This window comes from Morus notabilis, unplaced genomic scaffold (genome assembly GCF_000414095.1).
Source record: "Morus notabilis unplaced genomic scaffold, ASM41409v2 Scaffold1568, whole genome shotgun sequence".
In the NCBI taxonomy this organism is placed as follows: Eukaryota; Viridiplantae; Streptophyta; class Magnoliopsida; order Rosales; family Moraceae; genus Morus; species Morus notabilis.
In genome coordinates, this window is record NW_010368046.1 from 370,447 (window position 1) to 398,295 (window position 27,849).

Genomic DNA, 27,849 nt, shown 5'->3' on the forward strand with positions numbered 1-27,849 from the left:
ACAAAACAATCAGAAATTAAATCTGGTATGCTATGATAAATATGGGCTAGAACATGGAAAAATGCACTACTAGTTTTTCAACTGTTGTATCTGCATCAAAATCAACTTCCTTCTAGAAGTCTAAAAATATCAAATATTTAAAAGTAAAAAAAAATCGAATTGACTTTTTCTGTCGACGGATAATTCTTCAGTATCGTCGGCATGAAGACTCAAAAGGTGCAGTGATCCTTAAGGACTTGTCTAGCAAGATCAAAAGCTCCACTTCTTTTGTAGATAAGATGCAGATTGAACGCTGCTTCCCTGCGAAGGTCACAGTAACCAGGTCTCTGCTCTTTTGAGATTGGATTCTCATTGGGAAGCTTAGGAATGGGATGATCCTTCTCATGAATTGCAAGAACTCTTTCATAATATGTAGCTGCCAGTGATACAAGGCCGACATGATGGTACGCCCGGGCAATGTTGTATAAGGATTCCTACAGATGTCGATCGATAATGTTGGAAATGAGTTTTTGAGGGGGGGGGGGGCGGACAACAACTAAATGGAGTGTAAACAAAGCTATACAACTAGAGTTTAAAAAAAGTTGGCAATGAAAATGATGAAATTAAATTAAAAAAAAATAAAAATAAAAAGTAATGGTGACACACAAAATGAGGATTCAGAATAAGGAAAGAAAGTACATGTAAATGAGGGTCTGTCCAAAATAAACATATGCGCCCATACTTGAGCTTGCCTTTCATGACAACATCAAATTTTCTTCCCTGTTTGACCCGTCTTCTGTGCGTGTATTGCACATTTGAAGATATTTTTTTCCCCAATTTTACCTAATATGTTTTTTCCTTTTTTTTGGGGAGTATCATTCTTTAACAGTGCATGTATTTCTTTGTGGGTGCGTGTGTGCACCCGCGCTTGTGCGAGTAATTGTGGTCATGTCAGTGAGCCTGTGAGCTCGTAGGCATGTGTTAGGATGATATTTCCTTAACTAGAATATCAAAACCAGAAAATAAAATGATTGAAAATGATTGAAAACTGAAAGAGTTTTCAATTTAGAAAGCACAAAGAGTCGCTTCTGAATGCACAACTCTTGTAAAGGATTGAACAAATTTAAATGAACTTTGCAGATTACAACTACTCGAATGGAGGTACTCCCCCGAAATTCTTTAAGCTTGCGGAATTCATAAACGGAAACAGGCAGCACTTTGGAACAAATTCTCTCCAAATCCCAACCCCTCAAACACAGATCACAATCATACAAAAGAAGCTTCATATTATCAACAGAAGAAACGATCAAACATGATTACGCGATCAACAAATATTAATGGTGGTGAAATCAAACCTGGCTAGATTCACAGAGCCTTAAATTATTGTATAGGAAGGCCATGCCTTGTGCAATGCATTGATGCTTGTTTTGAAGTCTGAATCCTAATGCCAAGTTAATCAAAGCTGAACCTGCAGGAAAAGACATGCTTATTCTTCTTCTTCCTTTTTTTTTTTATGCGTATGTTACACTACTTTAACAAAAACTCAAAAATAAATCATACCAACACAGAGACTAATCAAGGGATTATCCGGTAGCAATTTATAGGCTTCAAGATATTTCCTTGCAGCATCTTGATGATGGCTAGCAATGGTAAGTTGATGTGCAGAAATAAGAATGGGGGGGACACAATCCTTGAGCTTGCCATGCATAGTTTGTAGAAACTTATAATGTCTTGTATCACGATTCTCCAATCTAGAATAGAGCAAGGACACTCTTTAATTAATTATAATAAAAAAAATAAAGGATAAATAATCTATCTTTTTGGCAAAACGATCCCCAACCTTTTTAAACTGGTGCAATTAAGACATTTCCGTGGAAAGAGAATAAGCACAAATTTGTTATCAATAAATATTATTTTCTCTCCTACAAGGCTAAACCCTAATTATTAAGAATTCAACCATGGAATCAGACCCATTGCAGACCCATGGAACCAGAAATATCAATTTCAAATTCAACGCAACAAAACTCTCACCCACTCGAAAGTTCTACCGGCTCTCTTTTCCACTCAAGCTTCGCAACTTCTTCCTCAAACTAAATTCACATTCTTCTCCTTCAATCCCTACCCAACCGCAACAACAAACCCTAAAATCAAAATTACGCAGAATCCTCAACAAAATCCGATCCAAATCGACAAAGAAATCGCCAAATCATTGGATATTGGAAGTTAATTCATAAGGAAAACTCATCTTTTTTGCATCAATTAAGAACAAAAGAATTTGAAACCCCAAATTTTGCAAACAATTTGAAAAATGGAAAAGAAAATCCACACCCAACCATATCTGGACACCAGATTTGCAGGTTCCAATGAGGGAGTTCTCGGGAACGTCTCCATGCTAAGCTTCCACTTGAGAGGGTTTGACGACGGTGGTAGCAGCGGAAGCGGGCTCTTCAACTTGCGGGTGGAGATCGCCGGCGAGTGCTTCGAAATTGGGGGCAAAGAGTTCGGATCCGACGGCAGAGCATTCTCCTTTGAGCCCCTCTACTTCTGCGATGGCTGGGGCTTGGCTACTAGGGTTGGGCGAGGCCGGAGAATCCATCGTTGTCCCTCAAGATCAGGTAAAATGGAAAATGGTTTTTTCCTGTTTTATTTTATTTTATTTTATTTTGAGTTTTATAAGTGATGCAAATACTATATGGGATGTCATGGCCAGCTGCATTAAAAAAGTGGCAAAGGAGGTACTGGGGGAATCTAATGATAAAGGCCCCCAGGAAAAGAAACCTGGTGGTGGAGTGAGGAAGTTCAAAAGGCTATTAGGACCAAGAGGAATTTATATAGAGATTTACCAAAGTGTAAGGATGTTAAAACTTTTAATAAGTACAAAGAAGCGAAGAAAGAAGCTAAGCGAGCAGTTAGTAATGCTCGTTCTACTTACTTAGATGAGGTATATAGGAAACTTGGGACTAGAGAATGAGAGAAGGATATATAAAAACTAGCTAGGATAAGAGAAAGGAAGTGTCGGGACCTAAATCAAGTGAGGTGTGTTAAGAATGATACGGATCAGGTTCTGACAAAAGATAAAGACATTAGGAAAAGGTGGAAAAGTTACTTTGAGAAGCTTTATAATGATTATCATGCGATAGAGTTTTGACGATCTTAGGTCATAAGGAAAACCTAATGTGATGTATACAAGAAGAATCAGAGTCTCAGAAATTAAAACTACATAACGAAAATGAAAAAAGGGAAGGCATGTGGGCCAGATGATATTCCAATAGAGGTTTGGATGGCGTTAGAAGATGTTGAAATTGTGTAGCTCACTAAGCTTTTTAATGAGATACTAAAGAAGCAACATGTGCCTGATGCATGAAGCAAAAGTATTCTCGTCCCCATTTCAAGAATAAAGGAGATGTGCAGAATTGTAACAATTATAGGGGCATAAAGTTAATAAGCCACACTATGAAACTTTGGGAGAGGGTTATTGAAAGGAGATTTGGGGCCACAACTACCGTCTCAAGTAATCAATTTGGCTTCATACCAGGCAGATCAACCACGGAAGCCATTTTTCTTCTTAGGATGCTAATGGAAAGGTACAGAAAAGCCAAAACAAACCTACATATGGTCTTTATAGATTTAGAAAAGGCATATGATAAGGTGTCGAGGGAAGATTTATGGTAGGTGCTAGAAAAGAGAGGAGTGCATGTGAGGTATATCAAGGTAATTAAGGACATGTACGACGGGGTAGTCACGAGTGTGAGAACTGCTGGAGGCTACACGGCAGAGTTCCCCATTCGGATCGACCTTCATCAAGAATCTGCTCTTAGTCCTTATCTTTTCACCATCGCGGTGGATGAGCTGACAAGAGAAATCCAAGATAGAGTTCCTTGGTGTATGCTTTTTGCGGACGATATAGTTTTAGTTGATGAACATAGGGAAGGAGTTAACCGTAAGTTAAAACTGTGGAGACAGACTCTCAAGACGAGGGGATTTAAGTTAAGTAGGACGAAAACTGAATACATACATTGTAGGTTTAGTAACTCAAGTAATCAGAGTAATGGAATTTCTTTAGATGGTGTGGAGATTGGGGCTTCTAGGAAGTTTAGGTACCTTGAGTCTATAGTGCAGTACGAAAGAGATATAGAAGAGGATATTCAACGTAGGATTAAGGCATGATGGGTTAAGTAGAAGAATGCTACGAGAGTTTTATGTGATGGCAAGATGCCTATTACGTTGAAAGGAAAGTTTTATAGGACTATAATCCGCCTAACTATGTTATATAATAGTGAATGTTGAGCCATTAAGAGACAACATATATCTAAGATGAGTGTGGCAAAAATGTGTATGTTAAGATGGATGAGTGGCCATACGAGAATGGATCGCATAAGAAATGAAGTTATTCGTAGTAAAGTAAGTGTAGCACCAATAGAAGATAAGGTGCGCAAATGCCGCTTAAGGTAGTACGGTGATAGAGCCCAAGTACAAAAAGGAAGAAAAATCTGGAATAAAGTTTTATTGATAGCAAAAAGGGAAATACAAGATAGTACTGGTCTTTCGAGAGGACCAGCTCTCTCCCAAGTACACTCAGAAAATGCCAAGATAATCCCCCTCGCACATGCCCCACCCTCTACATAGCTAACAACATGCCTAACTGCATTCTTTTTCATTCACAATTAACTAATTCTATTAATCCTGCCAGCACAGACCGCTCTCCCACCTCCTTCTGACCTCAGCTAAGACACGTGCTTAGCACGCCTGGCATATGTAAAACGAATCGGTGGCTTATCATTACTCCCGGCCCATAGAGACACCTTGTCCTCAAGGTGAAATTCTGGAAATTGCTCCTGAATCAGTTCATAAGGCTCCCAAGTTGTGACTCAAAGGAGGGCAGCCCCTGCCACTGGATCAACACCTCCAAATGATGGCCGGGACCCCCTTTTCCTACACGAAGGCCCAAAACAGCCTCAGGCGTCACACACATCTCCAAGTCAAAGTTAAGCTGAGGTGGGAAGGTCGGAGTGGCCTCCTTACTCCCGATGGCCTGCTTGAGCTGCGAAACGTGGAAGACAGGGTGGATAGCCGCCCCCGAAGGCAAGGTCAGTCTATACGCCACTGGTCCTATCCGAGCTTCAACAGGAAAAGGTCCAAAGAAACGCGGGCTCAGCTTCTCGAAGGGCCGAGACGCCACTGTGCGCTGCCTATAGGGCCGCAATTTCACGTATACCAAGTTCCCCACATTGAACTGGACATCCTGCCGGTGTGAGTCAGCCACCCGTTTCATGCGACTCTGGGCCTTCAAGAGATGGTTTCGTAGTTCGTCTAACATGATATCCCGCTCCTTCAACAACCGGTCAAACATCCGAGCAGATAGTGGTCCCCTGATCGTAACGGAGCAGCGAGGGAGGGGGTCGGCCATATACCGCCTGAAAGGGAGTGGTGTTGGTGGCTGTGTGATACGTTGTATTGTACCAATACTCAGCCCAGGAGAGCCATTTTGCCCACTACCGAGGACAGCCACCCGCCATGCAGCGCAAGTAGGTTTCCAAGCATCTATTCACCACTTCCGTTTGGCCATTGGTCTACGGGTGGTATGCGGTACTGTGCTTTAGATTGGTGCCCTAAAGTTTAAAAAGTTCTGACCAAAAACGGCTCATGAACACCTTATCCCGGTCCGACACTATCGAATGTGGAACTCCGTGCAAGCGAACCACGTCCTTGACAAAAGCAACCGCGACCCCTGGAGCTGAGTACGGGTGTTTGAGGCCGATGAAATGAGCGTATTTGGTTAGACGATCCACCACAACCAAAACTGTATCAACGCCCTCCGACTGAGGCAACCCTTCCACAAAATCCATAGAAAGGTCCTCCCAAATTTGCAAAGGAATCGGAAGGGGTTGGAGTAAGCCGCCCGGGGACAACGTGGAACTTTTCTGTTGCTGACACACGGTGCAGTGGCTAACGTAGCGAGCGATGTCGCCCTTCATGCCCTCCCAATAAAAGTGCGCTGCCAACCGCTTCCAAGTCTTCAAAAAACCTGAGTGTCCCCCCAAATTGCCATCATGATATTCTTTCAGCAAGGCCCCCACAAGTGAAGACAGCTTAGGAATGACCAAACGTTGCTTGTATATTAGCCACCCCTAGACAAGGGAGTATCTTGGTTTCGAAGATGGGTCCCGAAGCAAGGCCTCCACTATTCTCCGGAGCTTGTCATCCTGTGCAATGTGTTGTTCTAGGTCTTCAAACTCCACTACCCAAGGCACTGTTAGCGCTAGGAGGACCGCTTCTGAAACAACCCGTGACAAGGCATCAGCTGCCTTGTTTTGCAGCCCCGGCTTGTATTGAATCTCAAAGTCGAATCCCATCAACTTGGTCAACCAGCGTTGGTGCTCCGGACTGACCATTCGCTGCTCTAACAGAAACTTCAAACTCCGTTGATCGGTGCGTACAACAAAGTGGCGGCCAAGCAAGTAATGCCGCCATTTTTGCAGCGCCCAAACCACAACCACGAGCTCCCTCTCATAGACAAATTTCGTCCGTGTGCGCTCAGGTAACACCCGGCTGAAGAAAGCAATTGGGCGTTGTCGTTGCATCAACACCGCCCCAACCCCATGCCCCGACGCATCCGTTTCCACCACAAAGGGGGCTGAGAAATCCGGAAGAGCCAATACCGGAACCGTTACCATAGCGTCCTTCAATGCTTGGAAAGCGGCCTCCGCCTTGTCGGACCATTGAAAATTGTCTTTTTTTCAATTGATCAGTTAAGGGCCAAGCCAGCCGTCCATACCCTTCCACAAAACGTCTGTAGTACCCGGTAAGCCCCAAGAAACCCCGTAGCTCCTTGAGAGAGCGAGGTCGTAGCCAGTTCGTCATAGCTGCCACTTTAGCCTCATCAGCTGCCACCCCATCTCAGGACACAATGTGACCGAGATACTCCAATTTTTCCTGGCCAAACACACATTTCTTCCGGTTAGCGAATAGGCGGTGAGAGGTCAGAATTTGCAGCACTTGCCGGAGGTGCTCACAGTGGTCCTCAAGGCTTTGGTTGTTCACCAAAATGTCGTCAAAGAAAACCAAGACGAATTTGCGGAGGATATCCTGAAAGAGGTCGTTCATGAGCGCCTGAAATGTAGCCGGCGCATTTGTGAGCCCAAAGGGCATCACCAGGAATTCGTAGTGACCCGTGTGCGTGCGGAAGGCTGTCTTGTGCACGTCCTCTGATTTCACCCAGATTTGATGATAACCAGACTTAAGATCCAGCTTGGAGAACACCGGGGCCCCATGCAATTCATCAAGCAGTTCATCGATCACGGGTATTGGAAACTTGTCGGCGATCATAGCCTTATTCACGGCGCGATAATCCACACAGAATCTCCAGCTACTGTCTTTTTTACGTACCAGAAGAACTGGACTCGAAAAGGGACTCACACTCAGTTGGATGATTCCTGCCGTGACCATGTCTTGCACCAGCCTCTCGATCTCCTCCTTCTGCACCTATGGATAACGGAATGGCCGGACGTTAACGGCCTCCGAACCAGACTTGAGCACGATGGCATGATCCCTAGACCGAGTTGGGGGCAAGCCATCTTCCCAAGCGAACACCTACGAAAATTGATCCAAAACAAGTTGGACTGCCATGGGAATAGACTCTCCCGCATCCGGCGTGACCGCTGCAAGGTGACTCAACTCGACCAAGTAACCATCCCCATCGTCCTTGAGAGTCGAGATCATGGTTTTCAAAGACACCCGTGAAGTACACAAGGTCGGATCCCCCTTCAAAGTCATGCCCGTCCCGCCAACCCGGAAGCGCATGGTTAAAGCCTTCCAATCGACACGCATACCACCCAACGAAGCCAACCATTTTATCCTAAGGATAACATCTGCGCTCCCTAATTCCAAAGGCAAGAAGTCTTCAACGATCTCGACACAAGGCAACATCAGGACCACCCCCTTACACACTCCAGCGCCCTTGACAGTGATCCCTGTGCCCATCAACACCCCGTACCCAGCGGTATCCGAGCACGGCAGCCCAAGTTTCTCTACTACCGCCATGGAAATGAAGTTGTGGGACGCGCCACAGTCAATCAACACCACGACCTCCTGCTTGGCAATGGACCCTTTTACCTTCATTGTACGTGGATCGGCAAGACCCACCACAGAATTGATGGACAATTCGACAACCTCCGTGACGGCCTGCTCTGTAAGGCCCTCCGCGTCGTCCTCCTGGGGTGGTGGCTCAACAGCATCGAAATCATCGTCCACCATCAAGACATGTAACTCGCGATTCTTGCAACGATGCCCAACAAAGAATTTCTCGTCACAACGGAAACACAGCCCTTTCGCGCGGCACTGTAGAAGCTCGGCGTCAGACATCCGACAGACGACTGGCGATTTCGAAGGACCGGAGTGATTTGCCGACGGCGCCTAGAATTTTTGGAATGAAGGGAGCTGGGTAAGACCATGAGAATTTGAAGGAATGGAAAACCTGACGTGTTTAGAGGGATTGGGCCCTCCGCTCGCTCCACTGGACTGTTGGGCTTGAGGTGGGCCCCGAGGCCCAATTCCCGATGGGCCCTGGCGGTGGGCCACCAACATGTTATTGTGCTCCTCCACTAGCTGAGCTCGGGTCATCAGTCGGTCAAGGGACTCCGGGTGATACATGCGTACCTCCGCCCGTATCTCCGGCCGTAATCCGTTGATGAACGTGCTCTCTAGCACGTGAGTAGGGACGTCGACCACCTGAGCCGCCAATGCCTCGAAGAGACGGCGATAGTCTCGCACGGTTCCCTTCTGATGAATAGCCAGGAATTTGTCAAGAGCTGACCCTTCTTGGGAAGATCGAAACCGATCGAGAAGTTTGCGTTTGAGCTCCAACCAAGAACGAACAGGATTCTTGCCATCCTCCCATTGGAACCAAGCCAGAGCTTCCCCTTCGAAACAAATCGCAGCAGCACTCAACTTGTCCTCCTTTGTCAGACGATTCACCGAGAAGTAACGTTCCACCCGAAAAAGCCAACCCTCGGGATTGTCGCCCTCGAACAACGGCATCTCCAACCGGCGCACCCCCAGATCGCCACGAATCAGAGACTCCCGAAACTCGTCCGCCTTCCCCGGCCCAAGATCTGGAATATCCGAGGACATCACCGACTTCCCGTTGTCTCCCGAAGCACCTCCCGGTCGGGCCACCCCACTGGACTCCTCCAAGGACGACGGATTACCAGCGACAAGCGGGGACTCCAAACGCTGAAGAGCCTTATCCACCTGATCGAGGATGGAAAGCTTATCCATGACCATGGCAAGATGTTGCTCCATTGGGCCCCGACGCTGCATATCGGAACAAAGGGATCCAACCTGTTCCTCCATCGCGGCAATGCGGGGTTCCAGTTGCTTAGCCATGAAAAAAAAAGATCGAATTCTCTGATAGCAAATTGATAGAGCCCAAGTACAGGAAGGAAGAAATATCTAGAATAAAGTTTTATTGATAGCAAAAAGGGAAATACAAGATAGTACTGGTCTTTCGAGAGGACTAGCTCTCTCCCAAGTACACTCAAAAAATGCCAAGATAATCCCCCTCGCACATGCCCCACCCTTTAAATAGCTAACAACTTGCCTAACTGCATTCTTTTTCATTCACAATTAACTAATTCTATTAATCCTGCCAGCACAGACCGCTTTCCCACTTCCTTCTGACCTCAGCACAAGGCCAAGCTAAGACACGTGCTTAGCACGCCTAGCATATGTAAAACGAATCGGTGGCTTATCATACGGGCATGCCCAACGTAGACCGCTAGAAGCACCAATTCGTGCTTGGGAGGACATTCTTATACCTAATACTAGGAGAGGGAGGAGTAGACCAAGAATTATGTGGACAGAAGTAGTTAGGAAAGACATTCTAGATCTAAGCCTTCAGGAAAGTTTAATTTCAAGCAGAGCTGCGTGGGATTAAGGCTTGTTGTTGTTGTTGTATTTTGAGTTTTGTTAAGAAAGTATTCTATGAAGTTTACTAAAATACCCCTTTTAACAATGTCACATGCACTTCACGTGGTGAAATTTGTTAAAAAATTAACATAATTTAACAGAAAGGTCATAATTGCACCAATTTAAAGAGGTTGGAGATCGTTTTGCCAAAATTAAAAAAATATTGACCAAACTGTCACCTACTCAAGAGGTTAGGGACCATTTGTGCCGATTACCCAAACAAAAAATTAATATGATGAGAAAGAAGACAAGAAGTCCTCAAGGGAAAACAAAAACTATGAAAACCAAAGCAAATTAACGCCACATCAGATCCAACTCAATACAGTCAAAGAAAAGGCAAAGTCTTTAAAAGACTTCATCAGTACAAGCCCACAAAGATGCTCTTTCAGAAAGAGAAATAATATCCAGCTCTTTCTAGCAGACGCTGAAGGAAAAACAACAGAATTAGAGACCACTGATATGGACAAGCTTTAATCTCTAAATCTTACCAATTATTAAAGATCAAACACTTTTGTATAGAAATTAGCCCCTTCAGTTACCAGAATGGTCTTGAAATTCTTCAATCTAATGATGATCTTTTGAATGACAAACACTTTCTTCTATGAGCTAATTCAACTTTCACATGGCTTACTTGAATTCTAAGCTTCCTTCTAAGCTTAGACTTTATACACACATCACTTCTTGTCCCACAGAGAATAACTCAAGAGGGGAAAACTAAAACCATATCTTTAATTTCGTTAACTACCTCTAGAATTAATTTCTACCGAGAGAAGAAAGCATTTCAGGCAGCAAATTCATATTATACTATTCAGTACCTTGAAATTACTTTGTAGTAGCAGTTCCAGGCAGCATTGCTGTACGGTTTCTGTTGAACAATGTATTTGACATAGTCGAATCCATGCTTAGGTTCCGTGATGTTGTATGCTAGTTCTGTATTGAGAGTATGTGTACTTTTAGGACCAGGTAAAGCCATCTTTTAGTGAAAACGAACCTTCACAGAAAATCAAAACAGGAAAGAGTAGAAGCCTTACGAGCTCCAAGGACCCGAAGCTCCTCCTTGTCAGCAGGGAAAATGTTATTTGCCAATCTGAGAGTGAGACTTACAATCTCTAACGCATCTGAATATCGTCTCAAGGTGGCTAATGCCTTGCACAACTATGAAGCATGCGTCAAACCAGATAAATAAGTAAATAAATATGTATGTATTGTCATCAACCTATCAATATAATCACTATTATATCCTACACCAAATCACTAAAACATAAATTACAATTTACACGCATGAGAAATTCCATAATGAATTCTTTGTGTAAGAAGGTCGAACGAAGGAAATAGTACTAACATTGACGATAAGATGGTGATGCTCTTCGTCTTTAAGGATATTTGGCAATGGAGCTTCTCTATGTTCTCGTAACTGAAAATATGACAATTATAAGTTAATTCATTCATGCCCAAGTCCAATAATTCACTACTCAAAATATTGACCTTTCACAAGTCACAAGTAAATTAGCATACCGAAGGCTCATCATCTGAACCATCATCAGATTGCCAGTCTACTCCTGCTGCAACTGCCTTCGCTTTCTGCTCCTCTTTCTTCTGAAGCAACTTCTTTGCTCTGGAGGCTTTCAACCTTTTTTTTATCAAATTGAATGGGGACGATTTGATCAGATAACAAATAGATAACAAATAGGGAAAGTTGCGTACATATATGCAGTAATGTGCAGACATCTCCATGATGAAAAACTTGTACAACACATAGAGAACGAAATTTCAGATGATGTGCAACAAAGAAGAAACTATAAAACATATATGCACGATATCAGTATGTGAAACTTAGTGGCTCCAAGTGAGACACGCATTAGCAACAGAATTAGATGATTCAACTCTACGCATTTCTGATAGCACAACGTAGACCTTAGCAATCAAGCAGATGAATCCTTCGAATGCTTGCAATACAAGCACATGCACAAAAGCATCACGTCTTTCTTTACCTTTTAATTTTAACCCAGGATGGTTACTCTCGTAAATAGCATCACGAAAATTTACAGCAATAGAGAATGAAAATAGTGAAATTCACCACTCACAGATCCGAGCTAGAAGCTACAGGTCTAAATCCACCAAATAAGTTATCAGGCGCATGTGTATCTAGTACTTTGACTCTTTCATTCAGATCTCTCGTTTTGAGCCGCCTTCTCACTTTAACCTAAATTGATAAACCATATTTGAATCAACACCATAAGTAGATGTATTGAATCTACAAGTACAAGGAATAAGAATAAGGAGTCCGATAATAGTTTTCTTGAGGATATCTAAGACCATTTGTACTGATTTCAGTATCAATGAAAAAATTTTCGTAAAAATAATTAGAAAAAAAAAAGTCTCACAATAGTGGCGATACCGAAACAATAACACAAATATATAGAGGGTCATAAAAGAGAAAGCAAAACTGAGATGGGAAACATGACAATCACCTATACACTGATTATTTGTGAAATACAAAAATACAATTCAAGCTCACTATATATTCAATCTGAATCTCCTTAATGTAGTAAATCGTGCTCAATTCTAATATCCTAATACCTATAGAATATTGTTTTCCAGGTGCCAAATCTTATTTCCTTGTATTACTCAATAAGAAACAATATCTTCCATTCATCTTTCACAAATAAAAGCCTAAATATTCAAGAAAAAGTTATCTTTCAGACATAGAGAAGAATCTTAGGTCCATGAATCCTAAGGTAATTATGCTGAAAGCAAAGATGAAATGGTGGTAGCCTATTGTACAAAACACAGAAAGGGATGCACCATTATTTAAACTGACTTCCTACACATAACGCCCTTGGTAAGGCAGCAGGCTCCTCTAATATGGTGCCTTCAAGGTTTTTGGGGGCCACAAGACGGTAAAGGTTCTAAAGGTGTGTGATTTTATCTCTATTTTGGCTATTGGGTTGGAAAGAGATGGGATGATTGTTGAAAGACCAATACCAAGATTACCTTCCCCTTTGGGATAAAATCGACTATATTTTTGTGGGCCACTAAGGTCAGTTAAAATAAGAGAATAAAGAGAATGTGTGGATGTGTGGGGAGGACCTCATTATTTTGCACCTTTCTCTCCAAGGTATATGGGTTAACTTCTTTCAAGAATGATCCTAATTAATCTCTGTGTTCTGGTTCATTAAATTAGGCAGTAATAATTAAAATGATAGGGAGACTAACAATCTGATTCTTTGTTGGAAGTTCTGTAAAATTTTATGCCAAAACCTCCTATTCAAGATGGGGAAAAAAAAAAGAAAAAAGAAAGCTGCCTTGTGATCCTTCTGGTTTTTTCTGCAAATCGTTCTTTCATGCATGCAAAGAAAAATCCTGGGTTCTTCTCCTTCCTGGTGTGTGCTGTCCAAAGAAAGTTCTGAGCTGTCCAAAGAAAGTTCTGAAACCACTGATCATTCTGCCACTGCTTTGTTATGTAGCCAGTGCATTATGGTACAGAGTACAGACTGTTGATGGAGACGAGTTTGAATACGTATTTTATTTCCTGAAAAGGCTGTTTATATATTGGTTAAAAAACCATTGGTTTTGGTACCAGGGAAATGGCAACGGTGATGTAACAGTGCGAGGTCTTGGCAACCTTTTTGGTTATATGGATCGAAAGAACTAGCAGAATGTTTTAGGCGGAGGAGCATAAAGTATGTCGTTACAAAAGAATCATATATCTAGCTTTTAATGGGCATCTATAGATGAATTCAAGGATATTCCCTTCTCTTGGTCATTTTTCACTGGGGGGGGTTGGTTGTTTTCATTAATTTTGTTGCTATTTTTGTTTTGCATGATCAAAATATCTTTAGCAAAACCGACAACTTAAGAGCTGCAATATATTCCAATGAAAACCCAGGTGTAAATTCAAGCCAGTTTTCAGATCTGCTGAACAAGTTTCAAAAAATATATATATTTACAGAGCAAAAACCATATATATCAGCGAGAAATACAGAGAACATAAAGAGCATAAGTTTTTGAAGTCTTGAGATTTCCTCGAAATTACCTTTTGTTTATGAGTTTCACAGCAATATAATGACTCACGAACCAGAGGAAAAATTGCATCCACAAAGTCCTCGTGCATCCCTTTAGCTAAGTATATATTGCAAATCTTTAGCTTTACTTTTTCATTAAGCCACCATGGCTTAGATTTCTGAGAATGTTGATCAGTAAATTCTGCATGTACGAGCCGCAAGATGATATATCAACACATGATTATTCAATGTTTCTAAAAGAAACAGAGAGAGGTGCCAATGTTTGAAAGCAAAAGATACCTAAATTCATAGGAGGAGATAGCAATGAAATAGCTTCGTCGTCTTTACTTTCCTCAAGGAGGAGGGAAGCCAAGGTTAATCGAGCACCAATATTGTCTGGAAGTGTTGCAAGGGCTGAAAATAAAACTTATCAATACCAGAGCAAAGTATAAACAATCTTATTAATGCCAAGGTAAGAAACCAATCCACCAATATGAACAGCCCGTTGTTAGGACTCGTTAATGATAGGCTTGGGATATATGGTAATGGTTAGTAAGGGTTGTTAAGAGTCTAACTGATTAGTAATTGTTAGTAGTTTGTTAGAGGGGAATTAGTACTACAAAGGGGGAATTGGCAAGGGATATGGGTAGGGACTAATCAATGTGAATTTGGAGAAACTCTTGGGAGAGCTACCAGACTTATTGAAAGTCTGCGAATCTATCTTGCAATCGTGTTTTCTTCTTGCTTTCAATAATAAGATTTCTCAGTTCTTATCACCCATGTTTCTCTCTCTTCTCTCTCTCTACCTTCTCTGCTCCACATAAGGACAACACTTCAACAGAGTTTCCAGCATCTTTTTTCAACACAACCGATAGAGAAAATCCAAAAAGTATCCCCTCAGTTTTGTCTAAAAACAATTTTTATCCCTGAGATTTTTAAAATTCAAAAAAGAATCCCGTGTTAAAAAAAAAAAAAAAAAAAAAAAAAAAAAAAAAAAAAAAAAAAAACAAGACAAAAAGTATCCCTCCTTTTAAATTTTCTGGTTCAGTTTTTTTTAAAATGACCAAATTGTCTTTGAATATCCCATATACTATTCAAATTTGTGTTGGTTGGGCTATACTAGCTTCCAAACACCCCTCTTAAGGTTTTTTTTTCTTTTCTTTTTTTTTGAAGTGGCTCTCTTAGAAAATTTACAGCTTAATTTGAACAAGTTTTTTTTTTTTAATTTTAGTAAGAAAGTGAAATCTTAGAAAAAAAGATGTAAACATTTTGTCACGTAGTCGTACTAGATAATTCTAGCAAGTTGGTTTATTATGCACTACAAATACACTATCACCTCAAATTAATAAATAAATTCGTTATGTTTTGCCAAATAGAATTTCAATATATATATATATATATATAGAAGTACATATTTTTTCAAAAAAAGATTTCTCTTTCTTATTACAATGAAAAAAATAATAATAAATAATAAAAAATAATAAAAAATAAAACTTTTTCAAATTGGTGCTGTAAATTTCTTAAGAGGCCTACTTCAACAACAAAACAGGAAAAAAACATATAAGAGGGGTATTTGGAAATTGGTATAGCCCAGCACAAATTTGGAAACTATATGAGATACCCAAGAATAATTTGGACATTTTAAAAAAATTAAAGGATATACTCCATGTAACACTTTGCCTTTTGATCTTTAAAACGTAACATATGTTCTCCTGAACAATAAAATGTTAACAAAAAAGCCTCTTCCGTTAGGTTTTGTGAGCATTTTGATAATTTCATGGTTTAAAATTTAATTTGAATATAAACTAATTTAAATATTCAAAAAAAACTTCATAAAATTTTTTTATTATACCAGTAAAAATTCATAAAATTTTTTACTAGATTCAATCAATAATAGATGTATCATAATTAAAAGTTCAAACTTAAATTACTTTTAAAATCAAACTAAATTTTAAATAATAGAGCTACCAAAATATCCAAAATAACAAATTACATGTCAATTTCCCTTAAAAAAAACATAACGGATGGAGTTTTTTTGTTAACATTTTATTGTTTAAGGGGAACACCAATATAAAGTTGCAGAGGTAGGGCCGAAATACCTCATTCATGAGGGCCTGAAAAGTCGCCGAGGCATTCGTTATACCCTAGGGCATGACCAAATACTCGTAATGCCCCTCGTGCAATTGGAAAGCCGTCTTCGGCACATCCTCCCCACGCACGCGAATCTGGTGATATCCGGATTTCAAATCGATCTTAGAAAAGATAGTCGCGTCGAACAACTCATTGAGCAATTCGTCGATTACCGGAATCTAAAACCTATCCAAAACCGCTTCCCTGTTCAAAGCTCGGTAATCGACACAAAACCTCCAACTCCCATCTTTCTTCTTAACCAAAAGTACAGGACTCGAGAACTTACACTTGGTTGGATTATTTCTGCCGCCAACATCTCCTTGACCAACTTTTCAATCTCATCTTTTTAAGCTTGAGGGTAGCAGTAAGGTCGAACATTGATAGGTGAGGTGCCCTCCTTGAGAACAATTGCATGATCCCGCACCCAAGGTAGTGGTAGTGTTGCTGGCATTTCGAAAACCTCCGCTCTGCCAAATGCTTCAAAACTATTGGGAAAGGTGTCCTTAACGCATGAGACGTAATAAAGATATTTTATTATTTGATTAATAAAATAGTTTATTCATTTTTATGTGTATGCATTGTTGAATACTTTATGAATATCTAGGAATGCTAATATACAAGATCGAATATGTTCCTTCTTCTTTGAAGAAACAGATAAATAATTCTCTTGAGGGTTGATTCGGTACTTGTATAAGTAACAAGCTCATATTCATGAATGTATTTTATGAATATACTATTCATTAGAGAATCAATGGTACTCAAGGATAAAGATGTAATTAGAGAGGTTAACGGATTTTTCCTAGCTCTAATTATAAATTATTTATGGAGGATCGATCTATATGTAGTGACTATATCAAATTGACACTTCAAGTTCTTAGAAGTAAATTATGTTTATAATTTTGAGAGTGCAATTCCAAGTTTTTAGTTGAGTAACTTTTAGAATTAATAGAATTAGTTAATTAATTAAAGAGTTTAATTAATTATTAATTTTATTAGAGCTCGGAATTATAGGTCCATAAGTCTTCACGTCATCCTTGTATTATTTGCAAGACAAGATGAACTATTGAGATTTTATTTCACTAGCGAATAATTAATTAAAAATTAATTATATATTAAATAATGTAATTATTTAATTATTTTGTCACACTGTGGTGGGACCACAGGGGGCGTGACACTGGAAAAAATTCCATTGGGATTTAGTTCATCATTTCCTAAGGTCCTTGATTTTAAAAATAAAACTCTACCTAACCCGCAATTACTCAGACTTAAAGATTGGTTTGCCAGATATGGAAACTGAATTAAAAAGGAATTTTCTCTTTCCTTCCTTAATGTGGGCCGCCCACCCTATAAGCAAAAGGGAAAGGAAAGTTTGTTTCTAATATTAAAAGGGAAACAGTATTTTTAATGAGACTAAAAATATAGTAACTACTAATTTCCTATTGCTTTGTCTACAAGCAAAGGCTTCTCCTAATTGTCTATAAATGGGAGACAATAGGAAATTGGAGAAAAAGTTTTCTCCCTAATTTCCTAAGAGTTGGCAGAAAATTTGAGAGAGAAAAGAGAAGAAAAGATCTTTCAATTTTCCTAATTCTTTCACATACATGTGTTGATAGTGGAACAATACTAAATTAGCGAGTAATCCGATGATCATATATTGGGCCCACACTCATCGTCTTGTGAATTTCAAGGGGTAGACGAGGAAAACTTTGGTATTCTAAGAAAGCTTTGGAGCGAGGAACATTCGTTGGCCAAAGACCTCAAGATATAGTCCTAATCGTCGGCAAGGTATTTACTATCATAAATTAATAAGATTAATTTATTATTGCATAAATTAATATAATCTATAGCGTATACAAAAATTTTGTGAAAATTTTTTGTTATACACGATCTACACTACCATGCTTCCGCACTTAAAAACGTTTAGAAAACCAACAAAAACTTCTTCTAATTCTTCTGACACCTATCTGCCCTTTTCCTCCCAGTCTTAGGAGCTCCACCATGGTGCAATTCAATTCCAATAACACCCCCTTCATCACTTTCAAAGTAACCGCCGACTTGCCGAGTCCGAGATCTCCTTGTAAGACAACTTGCATCTCTCTGATTTTGGACTTCACCGCAATGATTTCCAGTTGACACTCATTGCTCCCAACGTCTCCAGCCACTTCATACCCAATATCACATCCGAGCTTCCCAAGTCCAACGGTAAAAAATCCTCCACCACCTCAATTGATTAGAGTGAAAGCACCACCCCTCGGCAAACTCCATCTCCCCTCACTGATAGATCTGTTCCCATGACCACCCCATATCCTCAGTCTTGTCCAATGGAATTCCTAGCTTCTGAACGAGGTCCACGACAAATGAAATCATGCGCAGCTTCGCTATCGACCAATATGACCACCTCTTGGGGCCCAATCGACCCATAAAGCTTCATGGTCCATGGTGCAGTCAAACCCACCACCGAGTTCAAAGACAACTCCGCCACTTCACCCCCTTCACTCTCCACTTCCTTGCCCTATTCAAGATCGGACTCATCCTCCTCGTCGTTGACCAGCAATAACTGCAATTCTTTGTTCAGGCAGCGATGACCGATTGAGTATTTTCTGTCGCAATGGAAACACAACCCTTTGTCTCGCTTAGCCTGTAGCTGTACCAACGTCACCCTCCAGAAGGGAGTGTTTCCGCCACCCATCTATTTGTCAAGTGAGGTCATGTTTCGTCCTAGGGTTGGCAGAACTCCCTTACACCCAACTTGACTACCCGAATTTGGGCCTCTAGCCCACAACTAGAGCTTGAGTATTGGGCCTTAGTGGATTGCACCCAGGTATTACGGTCCTCAATCCTCTGGGCAAGTTCCATTATCCGCCCAAGCCCAATGGGTTACATCAACCGGACCTCGGCTCTAATTTTTGGCTTCATGCCATTCACGAAGTTTCCCTCCAACACTTGCTCAGACACCTTAGTGAGCGGCAAGGCAAGGATTTCGAATTGCCGTCGATATTCCCTGACGATCATCACCTGTCGTAGCGCCAGGAACTTCTCACATGGGTTTCCATCTTGGGTCTGTCGAAACCTCTCAAGAATCAGCGTTTGTAGCTCTCCCCAATTGCGGATGGCTCGCCCTCTGTCTTCCCATTGGAACCAATCAAGGGCGATGCCATAAGGCTCACCACCGCAGCCTCTAGCCTTTCCGTCTCCCCAGTGCGATTCATTATAAAGAATCCCTCCGCCCGCCGTTCTCTAAAAAATCTTTTCCCCAGCAGCTGGGCCCCCCGTCATCCACAATGATGATCCCGTCACCGAAGATGACCGCCATTGGCTCAGCTCTTCACGCTGGCGCAACAACTCCTCCCAACACCAACTCTAGCCCCTTCTCCAGCTTGGGAATTTTCTGCAACTCCTTAATTTCCTCCATCTCTTTCGAACCCTCCTCTCGAGGCCCGTCCTTCTCCTAGGTCCCTCCCCGATCTTTTCCTCGGACTTCTTTGGTGGCACCATCTAAGACGGTTACTCTTATACCAATTTAATGGAACCAGCAATCAATTATCAGGTTCAAGCAATTAAACAAAGCAAATGATCAATCAAAACTGGAATTAAACTGATATTACTAATGAGAAATTAGGAATGAATACATGATATGGGGTTTTCAAGAGACCCTTGCACTCTCTAGAGCCTGAGCCCGTCTAATTCTCACTTACCAAAATGATCGATGGCCTCTCACACCAACCCAGCTCATGTTTTTTTATTCATCACTCTACTAACAAACTTTCTAACATAATTTAGGGATGCAAGAACAGGCCAGCCCGGCCTGTTCTTCTTAGGCCCACGCGGGCCACAGGGCGGGCCAGCCCAACCCACGAATTTTGGGGGCCGGGCTGACCTCGGCCCAGCCCACACCACGTGACAATTTTACATGGGCCAGGCTAGGCCGTGCCGCGGGCCAAGATGGGCCGTGCCATGGGCCGTGAATGGGCCGGTCCACTCAAGGCCCATCTTGGCCCATCATGGGTTTAGATGAGTCAGCCTATCTAACCATGCAATTTTTAATTTTTTTTATTTTTTATTTTTGAATTTTTAAACAAGTTAACAAATATATCAGTTTGAATAGTTAATGGAAATATGGAAAGGGATATTTTATTTACGATTACCTTATTAAATAAAAAATTTTCTAAGTAAAACCTAATAGGACAAAACCTTAGTAAGGAAAAAAGAGTACAATAAGGATAATTATACATAAGATGTTTACAAAATTACTAAAAAAAATATAAAAATATAAAAATATTATAGGCCTAGATGGGCTGGACTGGGCCGAGCCATTATGGGCCTAGACGGGCCGGCCCATCATGGGCCTAGACGGGCCAGCCCAGCCCGGCCCAAGCCCAGCCTTGCCCATTTTTTCATGGGCCGTGTCAGGCCGGCCCATGGGCCGATATACGTTGGCCCAGCCCAACCCACCAATATTTATGGGCTGGGTCGTGCCTTGAACAGTGACGGGCCGCGCCGGCCATGCCCGTCACTGTGTCAGGATGGGCCTGGGCCGGCCCACAGACCCCGGCCCATTGTTGCATCTCAAACAGAATTCTCCCAAACTCCTAGGACCCTAACACCAGCTGACATCACTCCTTCTCAATTAGGACCCAAGCCAGAGCCTGACCCAACATTCCCTGCCAAGCTGACCTTCTAATTGCCCACTTCATCATCCAACTTTCTGCTCCACACTTGCTCCATTAGCCTGAACCGAGCCTTGCCCTTTGTCTTTCTAAAGTTCCTTGTCTTGAGCAACACCATTCATCCTGCCCTTCTTCCTTCGTGCGCAAGTAAAGTGCACAGGAGGTCTATCATATCCATCCACAACAAACAAAAGGAGACACAGCAAAATGCCCCCAAAAACAGAAAACGAAACAGGACTAAACAACAAAAACAAAGAAATAAACATACCATCCCTGCACCCTAAAACAAAATGTCTTCCCAACTAAGCGCGACTAAAGAAAGCGAAAAGTCTTTGAAAGATGTGTCAGTCGATGTCTAGAGAGAGGCTAAATATTTCGGCTTCTCAAACAAAAGTTTACAACATATTCAAGATGTCATTTGCTATAAATTATTGTAAATAAGTAAGATGAGTTTTATAATAAAACTTGATGATAATTATTATCTTTGAATTTAAGTTTTAAGTAATTATGTGACCTTTAAGGATTTTAATATTCAGCTGCGTGTTATGTTAATGATATTAAGGATTTTCTTATCTTAATGATTTACACTGTCTAAACCCGTACCTTATGCATGCTTAGCATATTAAGTAACTATTAAGCAAGGTACGTTTTTATAAGTACAAGTCCTTGAATAAAGTATTTTCCAAATTAAGTTTCTGCTTAGTTTATTGTTATTCTGATTCTGATAATTATGCGGAGTATGTTCGAATTAATAATTTTAAAGTTTTAAAAAATCTAAAATTCTAGTAACCAAGAAAATGTTTGAAAGTTAAGAAATCAAGTTTAAGCCAAGTAATGGCCCGACATTGCATGAATTCGGATTCTTTCAGTATAAACTATTATGTTCCTTACCAAAAAAAAAAAAAACAAACAGAGAGAGAGAGAGATTACGCACCTTTCTGGAAGAATATAATTGCATGTATTCTATCCTTCAAGGATATGTAACAACGAGCTATCATCAGATGTAAAAAGCCCTGCAAGAAAAATAGAAATGAACATGCATTTTCTTTGTCCTCAAGAGACTCACTAAGATTAAACGCAAGAGAATTAATTGTGTTCAATCCCAATATGAGTCGCTTGGTAAATACAAAAGTGATGTGAATGTCAGCAGGCAATGAATGTTAATCATAGCAAAATGCAAAACAAAGTATATGTGATTGTCAAATTAACAGGTCTACGGCATCTCTCATGATCACAGAATAAACTTCTAAGCCATGTTATACCTACTATTAAAAAAAAAAAAAAAAGTAATACTTACTATTAAGACCTGCAAACTGATGCAGTTTACTAACAATCAAGATCAACTTTAGCTGCTAAAAACCCTTTATGCTGAAAACAAATCAGTAAGCACGGGTATCCATTGACTTGGAATGCAACAGAATTTTATTGATTTGTTAATAACGGGAAGCATTTTAATGAGAACAATGAAGAATAAATTAACTCCAATTGTCCAAGCAAATTGTCAGCAAAAATAATGTGCAAATGCATTTGTCTATGTGTGGCACGGAAAATCCTCAAAGAAACTTAAAAAAGGACAAGAAAAAGGAAAACAAGGATTTATTACTTTGTCACTACCAGGTATTCCTTCCAACATCAGATAATACATTAATGCAAAATCATAATGCCCGAGACTCATTAATGTGTCTGCAACTTCAATGCCAAAGTGAATATGATGAGCAGCATTTTCTGTCTGTAGAACACCAAAAAGCATCTAAAAAACACAGAACAATCGTAGGTAAGAGACATTACTCATACAAATCGAATACAGAGGTAATAAACTATAATACACAATTGCAAGCCACTGAACTAGAACCCTCAAATAAATGACTTAAACTAAAAGCCAGTCAAATATAGAAACTAACTTCCAGTGATTTTTTTTTTTTTTAATAAGAAAACGTCCCTTCATTGATACAAAAATCAAGTACAAAGGAAAGAGGATGAGAAATTCTCTAAGAACAGAAAACCAGAGAAAGCAAATAAAAAAAAATAAAAGCAAAAATAAAAAAGGAAAACAAACCACAGGAAATAAGAAAACGAAGAAAAAAGACACTAACTTCCAACACCGTTCCTCCAGTTGAACACCATCAATGAGAATGGAAAATCCTTGAAAGTTTCATGCATTGAAGCCCACATCAAAGTACCATATTTTTCTCAAACAGGTCCATCTTGTCCATTTCTTTATCCTCAAAAACCCTTAATTCCAAATTGCCCACAACAAAGAGATCACCATACTTTCCACAAGGCCTTCACCATTATTGGAGCCAAAATGTTGTGTTCCAAAAGGATAGGTCCCAAACGTTGTTCTTTTTTTTTTTTTTTTAACTTGCTAGAATTTCATTTTAGTATCTTTTGGTCTCTGGTTTTCTGGTTTCTTGTTTCTCTCTCTCTCTCTCTCTCTCTCTCTCTCTCCACAAATTGTCCCATATATTCAGAAGAAAGGAAGAGTGGAAGACAGTAACCATTTCTTTAAATATGAAATAAGCATAATTTGTTATTTATTTTCCATATAATCTGTTTTTAATTTTCTATATGATAGCAGATTCAACGTATTATACTCAGCCACATCAGTTCTATTTTTTACTCGTTTCTACTAATTCAACACAATTCTTATCTAGTAACAAATAAATGCAACGGCTGTGTAATTTATACTTAAATACGCAAGCAACAAACCTCAGCTTTCTTCATATTCCCCAAATAAATGTGGCAGATTGCTGCTTTAACGGTCAAATTGAAAGGCAACTCTTTCCCAGAACAGTACACCAAAAGTGCATGTTCAATATGCTGAAGAGCTTTGCTATGCTCATTGGTCTCCATCAGTATGGAAGCCAGCAGGTCAATCACACTTAAATCAGCCTCAGTGGGATGATTATTAAGATAGTCCTCAAGTATATGGATGGAACGTTCTACCAGACCACATCTTTTGTACAACTGAGAGAAAGAAAGCAAGAGAAATCAATTTTGCTTAAACGTGTAAAATTCACAAGAATAGTTGTGAGAATCTTTAGGATTGAGGGAACAGTCACAAGTACTATAAAAGTGTAGTCAGTTGTCCAACCTACAATATTCCAAACAACTATATGAACATTAACACGAAACCAGTCTGTAGCACATCAAGGACATAAATCAACCAACTACAAGACAGCAACTAAAGACGGAGAAAAAATAAATAAAAAGAAACGAGGTAAGACCTTTGCTCCTGTCTTAAGGGCTTCAACATTTTCAGGACAAAGTTGATATATCTGATCATATGATTCAGCAGCCTTTTGAGCATCCCTAAGCTCAAGATAGAGTGACGCACGTAGCAATCTTAACTGAATGTCGTTAGGATCAGCTGTTATCGCTTTAGTAAGGCAGTAATTAGCTTGAGCAATGTCTCCCTTTTCACTGCAGTTGATACATGATATATATTCAGTTTGTTCACGAAGTTGATATCCATTTCATTTTTTTGATTGTTTTGAGTAAAGGAAAAAAAAAAAAAAAAAGAACTTCAGAAAGGAAAACATGCAATACTATAGAATAAGGAGTCCTCTATAAAGCACAACCAGCCTATTTAAAAACGCACTAAAGAACACCTCAATCCAATAAATTCATAGACAAATAAATTCCCCAAATTTCTTTTGAGGTAGAAACCCCTAAGGAAATCAAGTATCTAACTGTATTTTATAAAAAAGCCAATTCTTCATAACTATTTAATATTCTTTTCTCTCACTCTATAACTTTGTTTTGTCAAAAATCCGGTAACAAAAACATTGGCATGAAGCACTCATCAATTCAGTTGGTTGAGCAACTTCTGACACCATCTCAGTGAAACTCTTATATGACATAAGAGAGCTCATATTGTTGGCTTCAATCCTAACAAATTGAATAGGTTAGTGTCGAAATATTTTCCCTTGCCTAGGATAACAAAAATTTGCAAAGTGATAAATACTTGTACTACTAATTGCGAAGCAAATGTAGAAACCCAAAGATCTTACCATAAAAGAGAGCAATGGAGGGTAACAAATGAGTACGCAGATAAATAAGGTAGCGTAAAAGAATTATACCAACAGCAGAAAACCTTACGTTGACCAAGAAACTAGCAACTTCCAAAGCGATGAATCTTTAGGCATTAGATGTGCAGCAAGCATATAGAAACCTAAGGCTCTCTCAGTATCATCCATTGCAGTGTGGACAAGTCCAAGTGTATGATATGCATCAGGTAAATGTGGTGCTTTCAAAACAATCTGATGCAACACAGATATGGCCTGCAAAGTGCATGCAGAACAATTCAGATGGGTCCCAAAACCAAAGATGGCAAGCATAAATATGTAACGTGTAGTGATAACACTTTTATACTTTCTGTTAAAAAAGTTTGTCACCAATTAGATTTGATGATGCATCCACTCTAAGTGTAGTTACTTTATGCATTCCCCATGGATAGTCCATATGGAAGGTGCGCAACATCCAAATTGTTTGAAAGGAACTCTTAGAAGAAGTCCAATTCTCTCATAAAAATCATCAACCTCAACTAGAATCTCCTACACTTGCTGATTGAGATACTGTACGCTCATTGAGGGAACATAACTACTTGGGGGAGAAAGCAATATCTGGTGGAACAAGATCTCGTGCTGAGCTAAAACTAGAGCAAAAACAGAACAAATCTGCGAGTTGTCTTGGCTGAGGACACTAATATTTGAAGTAAGAATTGCTTGGAGAGACACTATTCAAAGAAAAGTTGGACAACAGATCAATTTCATCCCATAGTTGCAAGTGAGAAGCAATTAACAGATACCCTCACCAAGGGTTTGTCGAGGTCTATATGAAACCTTGAGCTGGAGCTTTGAAAACGGTAGCTATCTTCAACACAACTAGTGCAGTGTAGAAAATCATATCTTTGGAAAGAAAGGAAAATAAGAGTTTCTAGCTTTGTATATTCAGCAATAAGTTGGGCATATGTAATTTTTTAATAGGACGATACTAGGAGAACCTATTCATGCTAGTTACCGTTTTCTTGCATTTAAACTACCTCCTTTTTGCAGTTCGTCTTTCTTTCCTATTCTTACATGATGTTTCCATATTCTTACACAATATTCCTGTTTACAACAACTTGGTTTAATTGTAAATATAAGAACTTACCGAGTAAGACCACAATGCCAAACCAAGATGAGATATGAAAATCTGAGAATAGTTGCAAAAGGGAGACGAGAAATGCAAGTAGGTTGGCCATGCCATTTGAGTAAAATAAAAAGCTAATACAAAAATAACAAATTTACATGTGACTCAACTGGTAAAATGCGGAGAGACTAGAGAGAGAGAGAGAGAGAGAGATGGATATTATGAGGGAGAAAAAACTTTCCAAATGAACAGGGAAGAATTGGCTCTTCTTAGATAATTGTTAGGAATCCTCAGGTTAGAACCAAACAAAACTATGCCGCATTAACAGAAGAACTCATCTCAGTGAGCATATTACCTCTTCATAACGGCCATGTGCATAATAAAGAGTAGCTTCACCAAGCTTTTGTACTACCTCACGGTTGGGTTTGTTTTTGGATCCTTTCTGCCTACCTCTTTTCTTAGGCTGCATCAGATACAAGGTAAGAATGGTAACCAAGCAGCGAAAGGAAATATAAAAAGTTAAAAAATAAAATGAAAGAGAAAAATACAATTTTAGACAATCACCGGCAGATGATTCAAACGGGAAATATATCAATTTTTTGCCTCTCAATTGACAGCAATGACATGCTATATATAGTCCCCCATGAACTTCAAAAGAATTACTTTCAAGAGCTTCTTCAGTTTCAGACCCCAATTTTCTCCCTGGATCAAAAATAATGAAAACTAACACTGGGGTTATTGAATTTTCCTTTAGGTTTCTTAATGTATTTGGATTTCTACGTTAATATAAATCTTTTGTAATTTCTTTATTTTTTCATTTTTTTAATAAATTAAAGTCGGGGGTTTGAAATTTCAGTGTGCCAACAGAGTTGGCATGTGCCAGAGTTACTTGAAATCAGTTGCCGCCCTCTCCATTCATCTAACAAAAACTAATAAAAATGCTGTCATCCTTCTCGAACCTTTTCTCCCGCTAACAACGGTTAAATCCAGGTGTAATGAAATTTAAAAAAAAAAAAAAAAAAAAAAAAAAAAATTTACCAATCTAAGATACAATAATCACAATTGATACTCTTTCAGTTAGAAAGAAATGGTGAAGTCATTGAATATGAAATCTAGTCATTGATTTCTCAGTTCAGTTTATGCATTCCCTTTCCTTCAGAACTATTTGAATTGAACATTTTCTTTAATTAGATATTCTGGTATATTATTTTGGGTGTTTTTAGGCACACTTCAACAAAATCCTCAATTTTCAAAGGAATAAACTTAGCAAAAAAAATCCTTAAAGTTTAACAAAATAAAGAGCAAAAAAGGTTAATCTTTCAAAAAGTGAAAATAAAAAAGATAATAATGTACCTCTCTTGATTTCCTACGAACGCCATAATTCATGGCTTTCATTATTTCCTCCATGGTAGCTCTAGAAGCATCCTCAACTCTCGCCTTCTTAATCGATCCTTCACTATTATCAAGAATTCGTTCAAAATCATCAAATTAAATTATCATTATTGCAGAAAAAGGAAAAAAATTAATTCAATAAGAGTTTACCGGCGGTGGGAATCGGCAAGGGCTTTCCTTTTCTTCTCAGCAAGAGCTTCATACTCAAGTCGCTCGAATTGCTTGTAAGGTTGGCCACTCAACGCATTGTCTTCAACGAAGTCCAAAGGATTCACTCCTTCCTTGAATCTGAAACTGTATTCTTCTTCTTCTTCTTCTTCTTCTTCATCATCATAATCTCCATTGTTGTCGTCATCTGCATCATCTTCTTCTCCTTCTTCTTCTTGTTTTCCTTCTTCTGCTTCTTGAACAGGAACATTGGTTTTGTCCTGTTCGACAGCCTCTTCGTAGTTATTACCCAATCCCAATGCGTCCGAACTTTCCGCCATTACTATTTCAAGTTTGTAAAGATTGAAATTCTAGCTATCATCGAGATTATCCCGTATTAAACGCCCATTTACTATGCATACAAAAAAGAT

At 39.7% G+C, this 27,849-nt stretch overlaps 1 protein-coding gene across 1 annotated transcript; it reads right to left on the reverse strand.

Moving 5' to 3' along the window:
* Positions 1–27,849, reverse strand: LOC21397014 (general transcription factor 3C polypeptide 3). The gene is made up of 18 exons (XM_024176092.1): positions 27,422–27,849; positions 27,233–27,335; positions 26,235–26,342; positions 24,848–25,029; positions 23,974–24,169; positions 23,456–23,713; positions 22,350–22,496; positions 21,681–21,759; positions 14,250–14,363; positions 13,982–14,151; positions 12,030–12,148; positions 11,461–11,575; positions 11,288–11,359; positions 10,977–11,100; positions 10,761–10,875; positions 1,540–1,730; positions 1,335–1,447; positions 1–473 (listed from the first exon to the last, which is right to left on the reverse strand). The coding sequence occupies exons 1-18, from the start codon at positions 27,757–27,759 to the stop codon at positions 210–212; spliced, it is 2,808 nt and encodes a 935-aa protein (XP_024031860.1). The 5' UTR covers positions 27,760–27,849; the 3' UTR covers positions 1–209.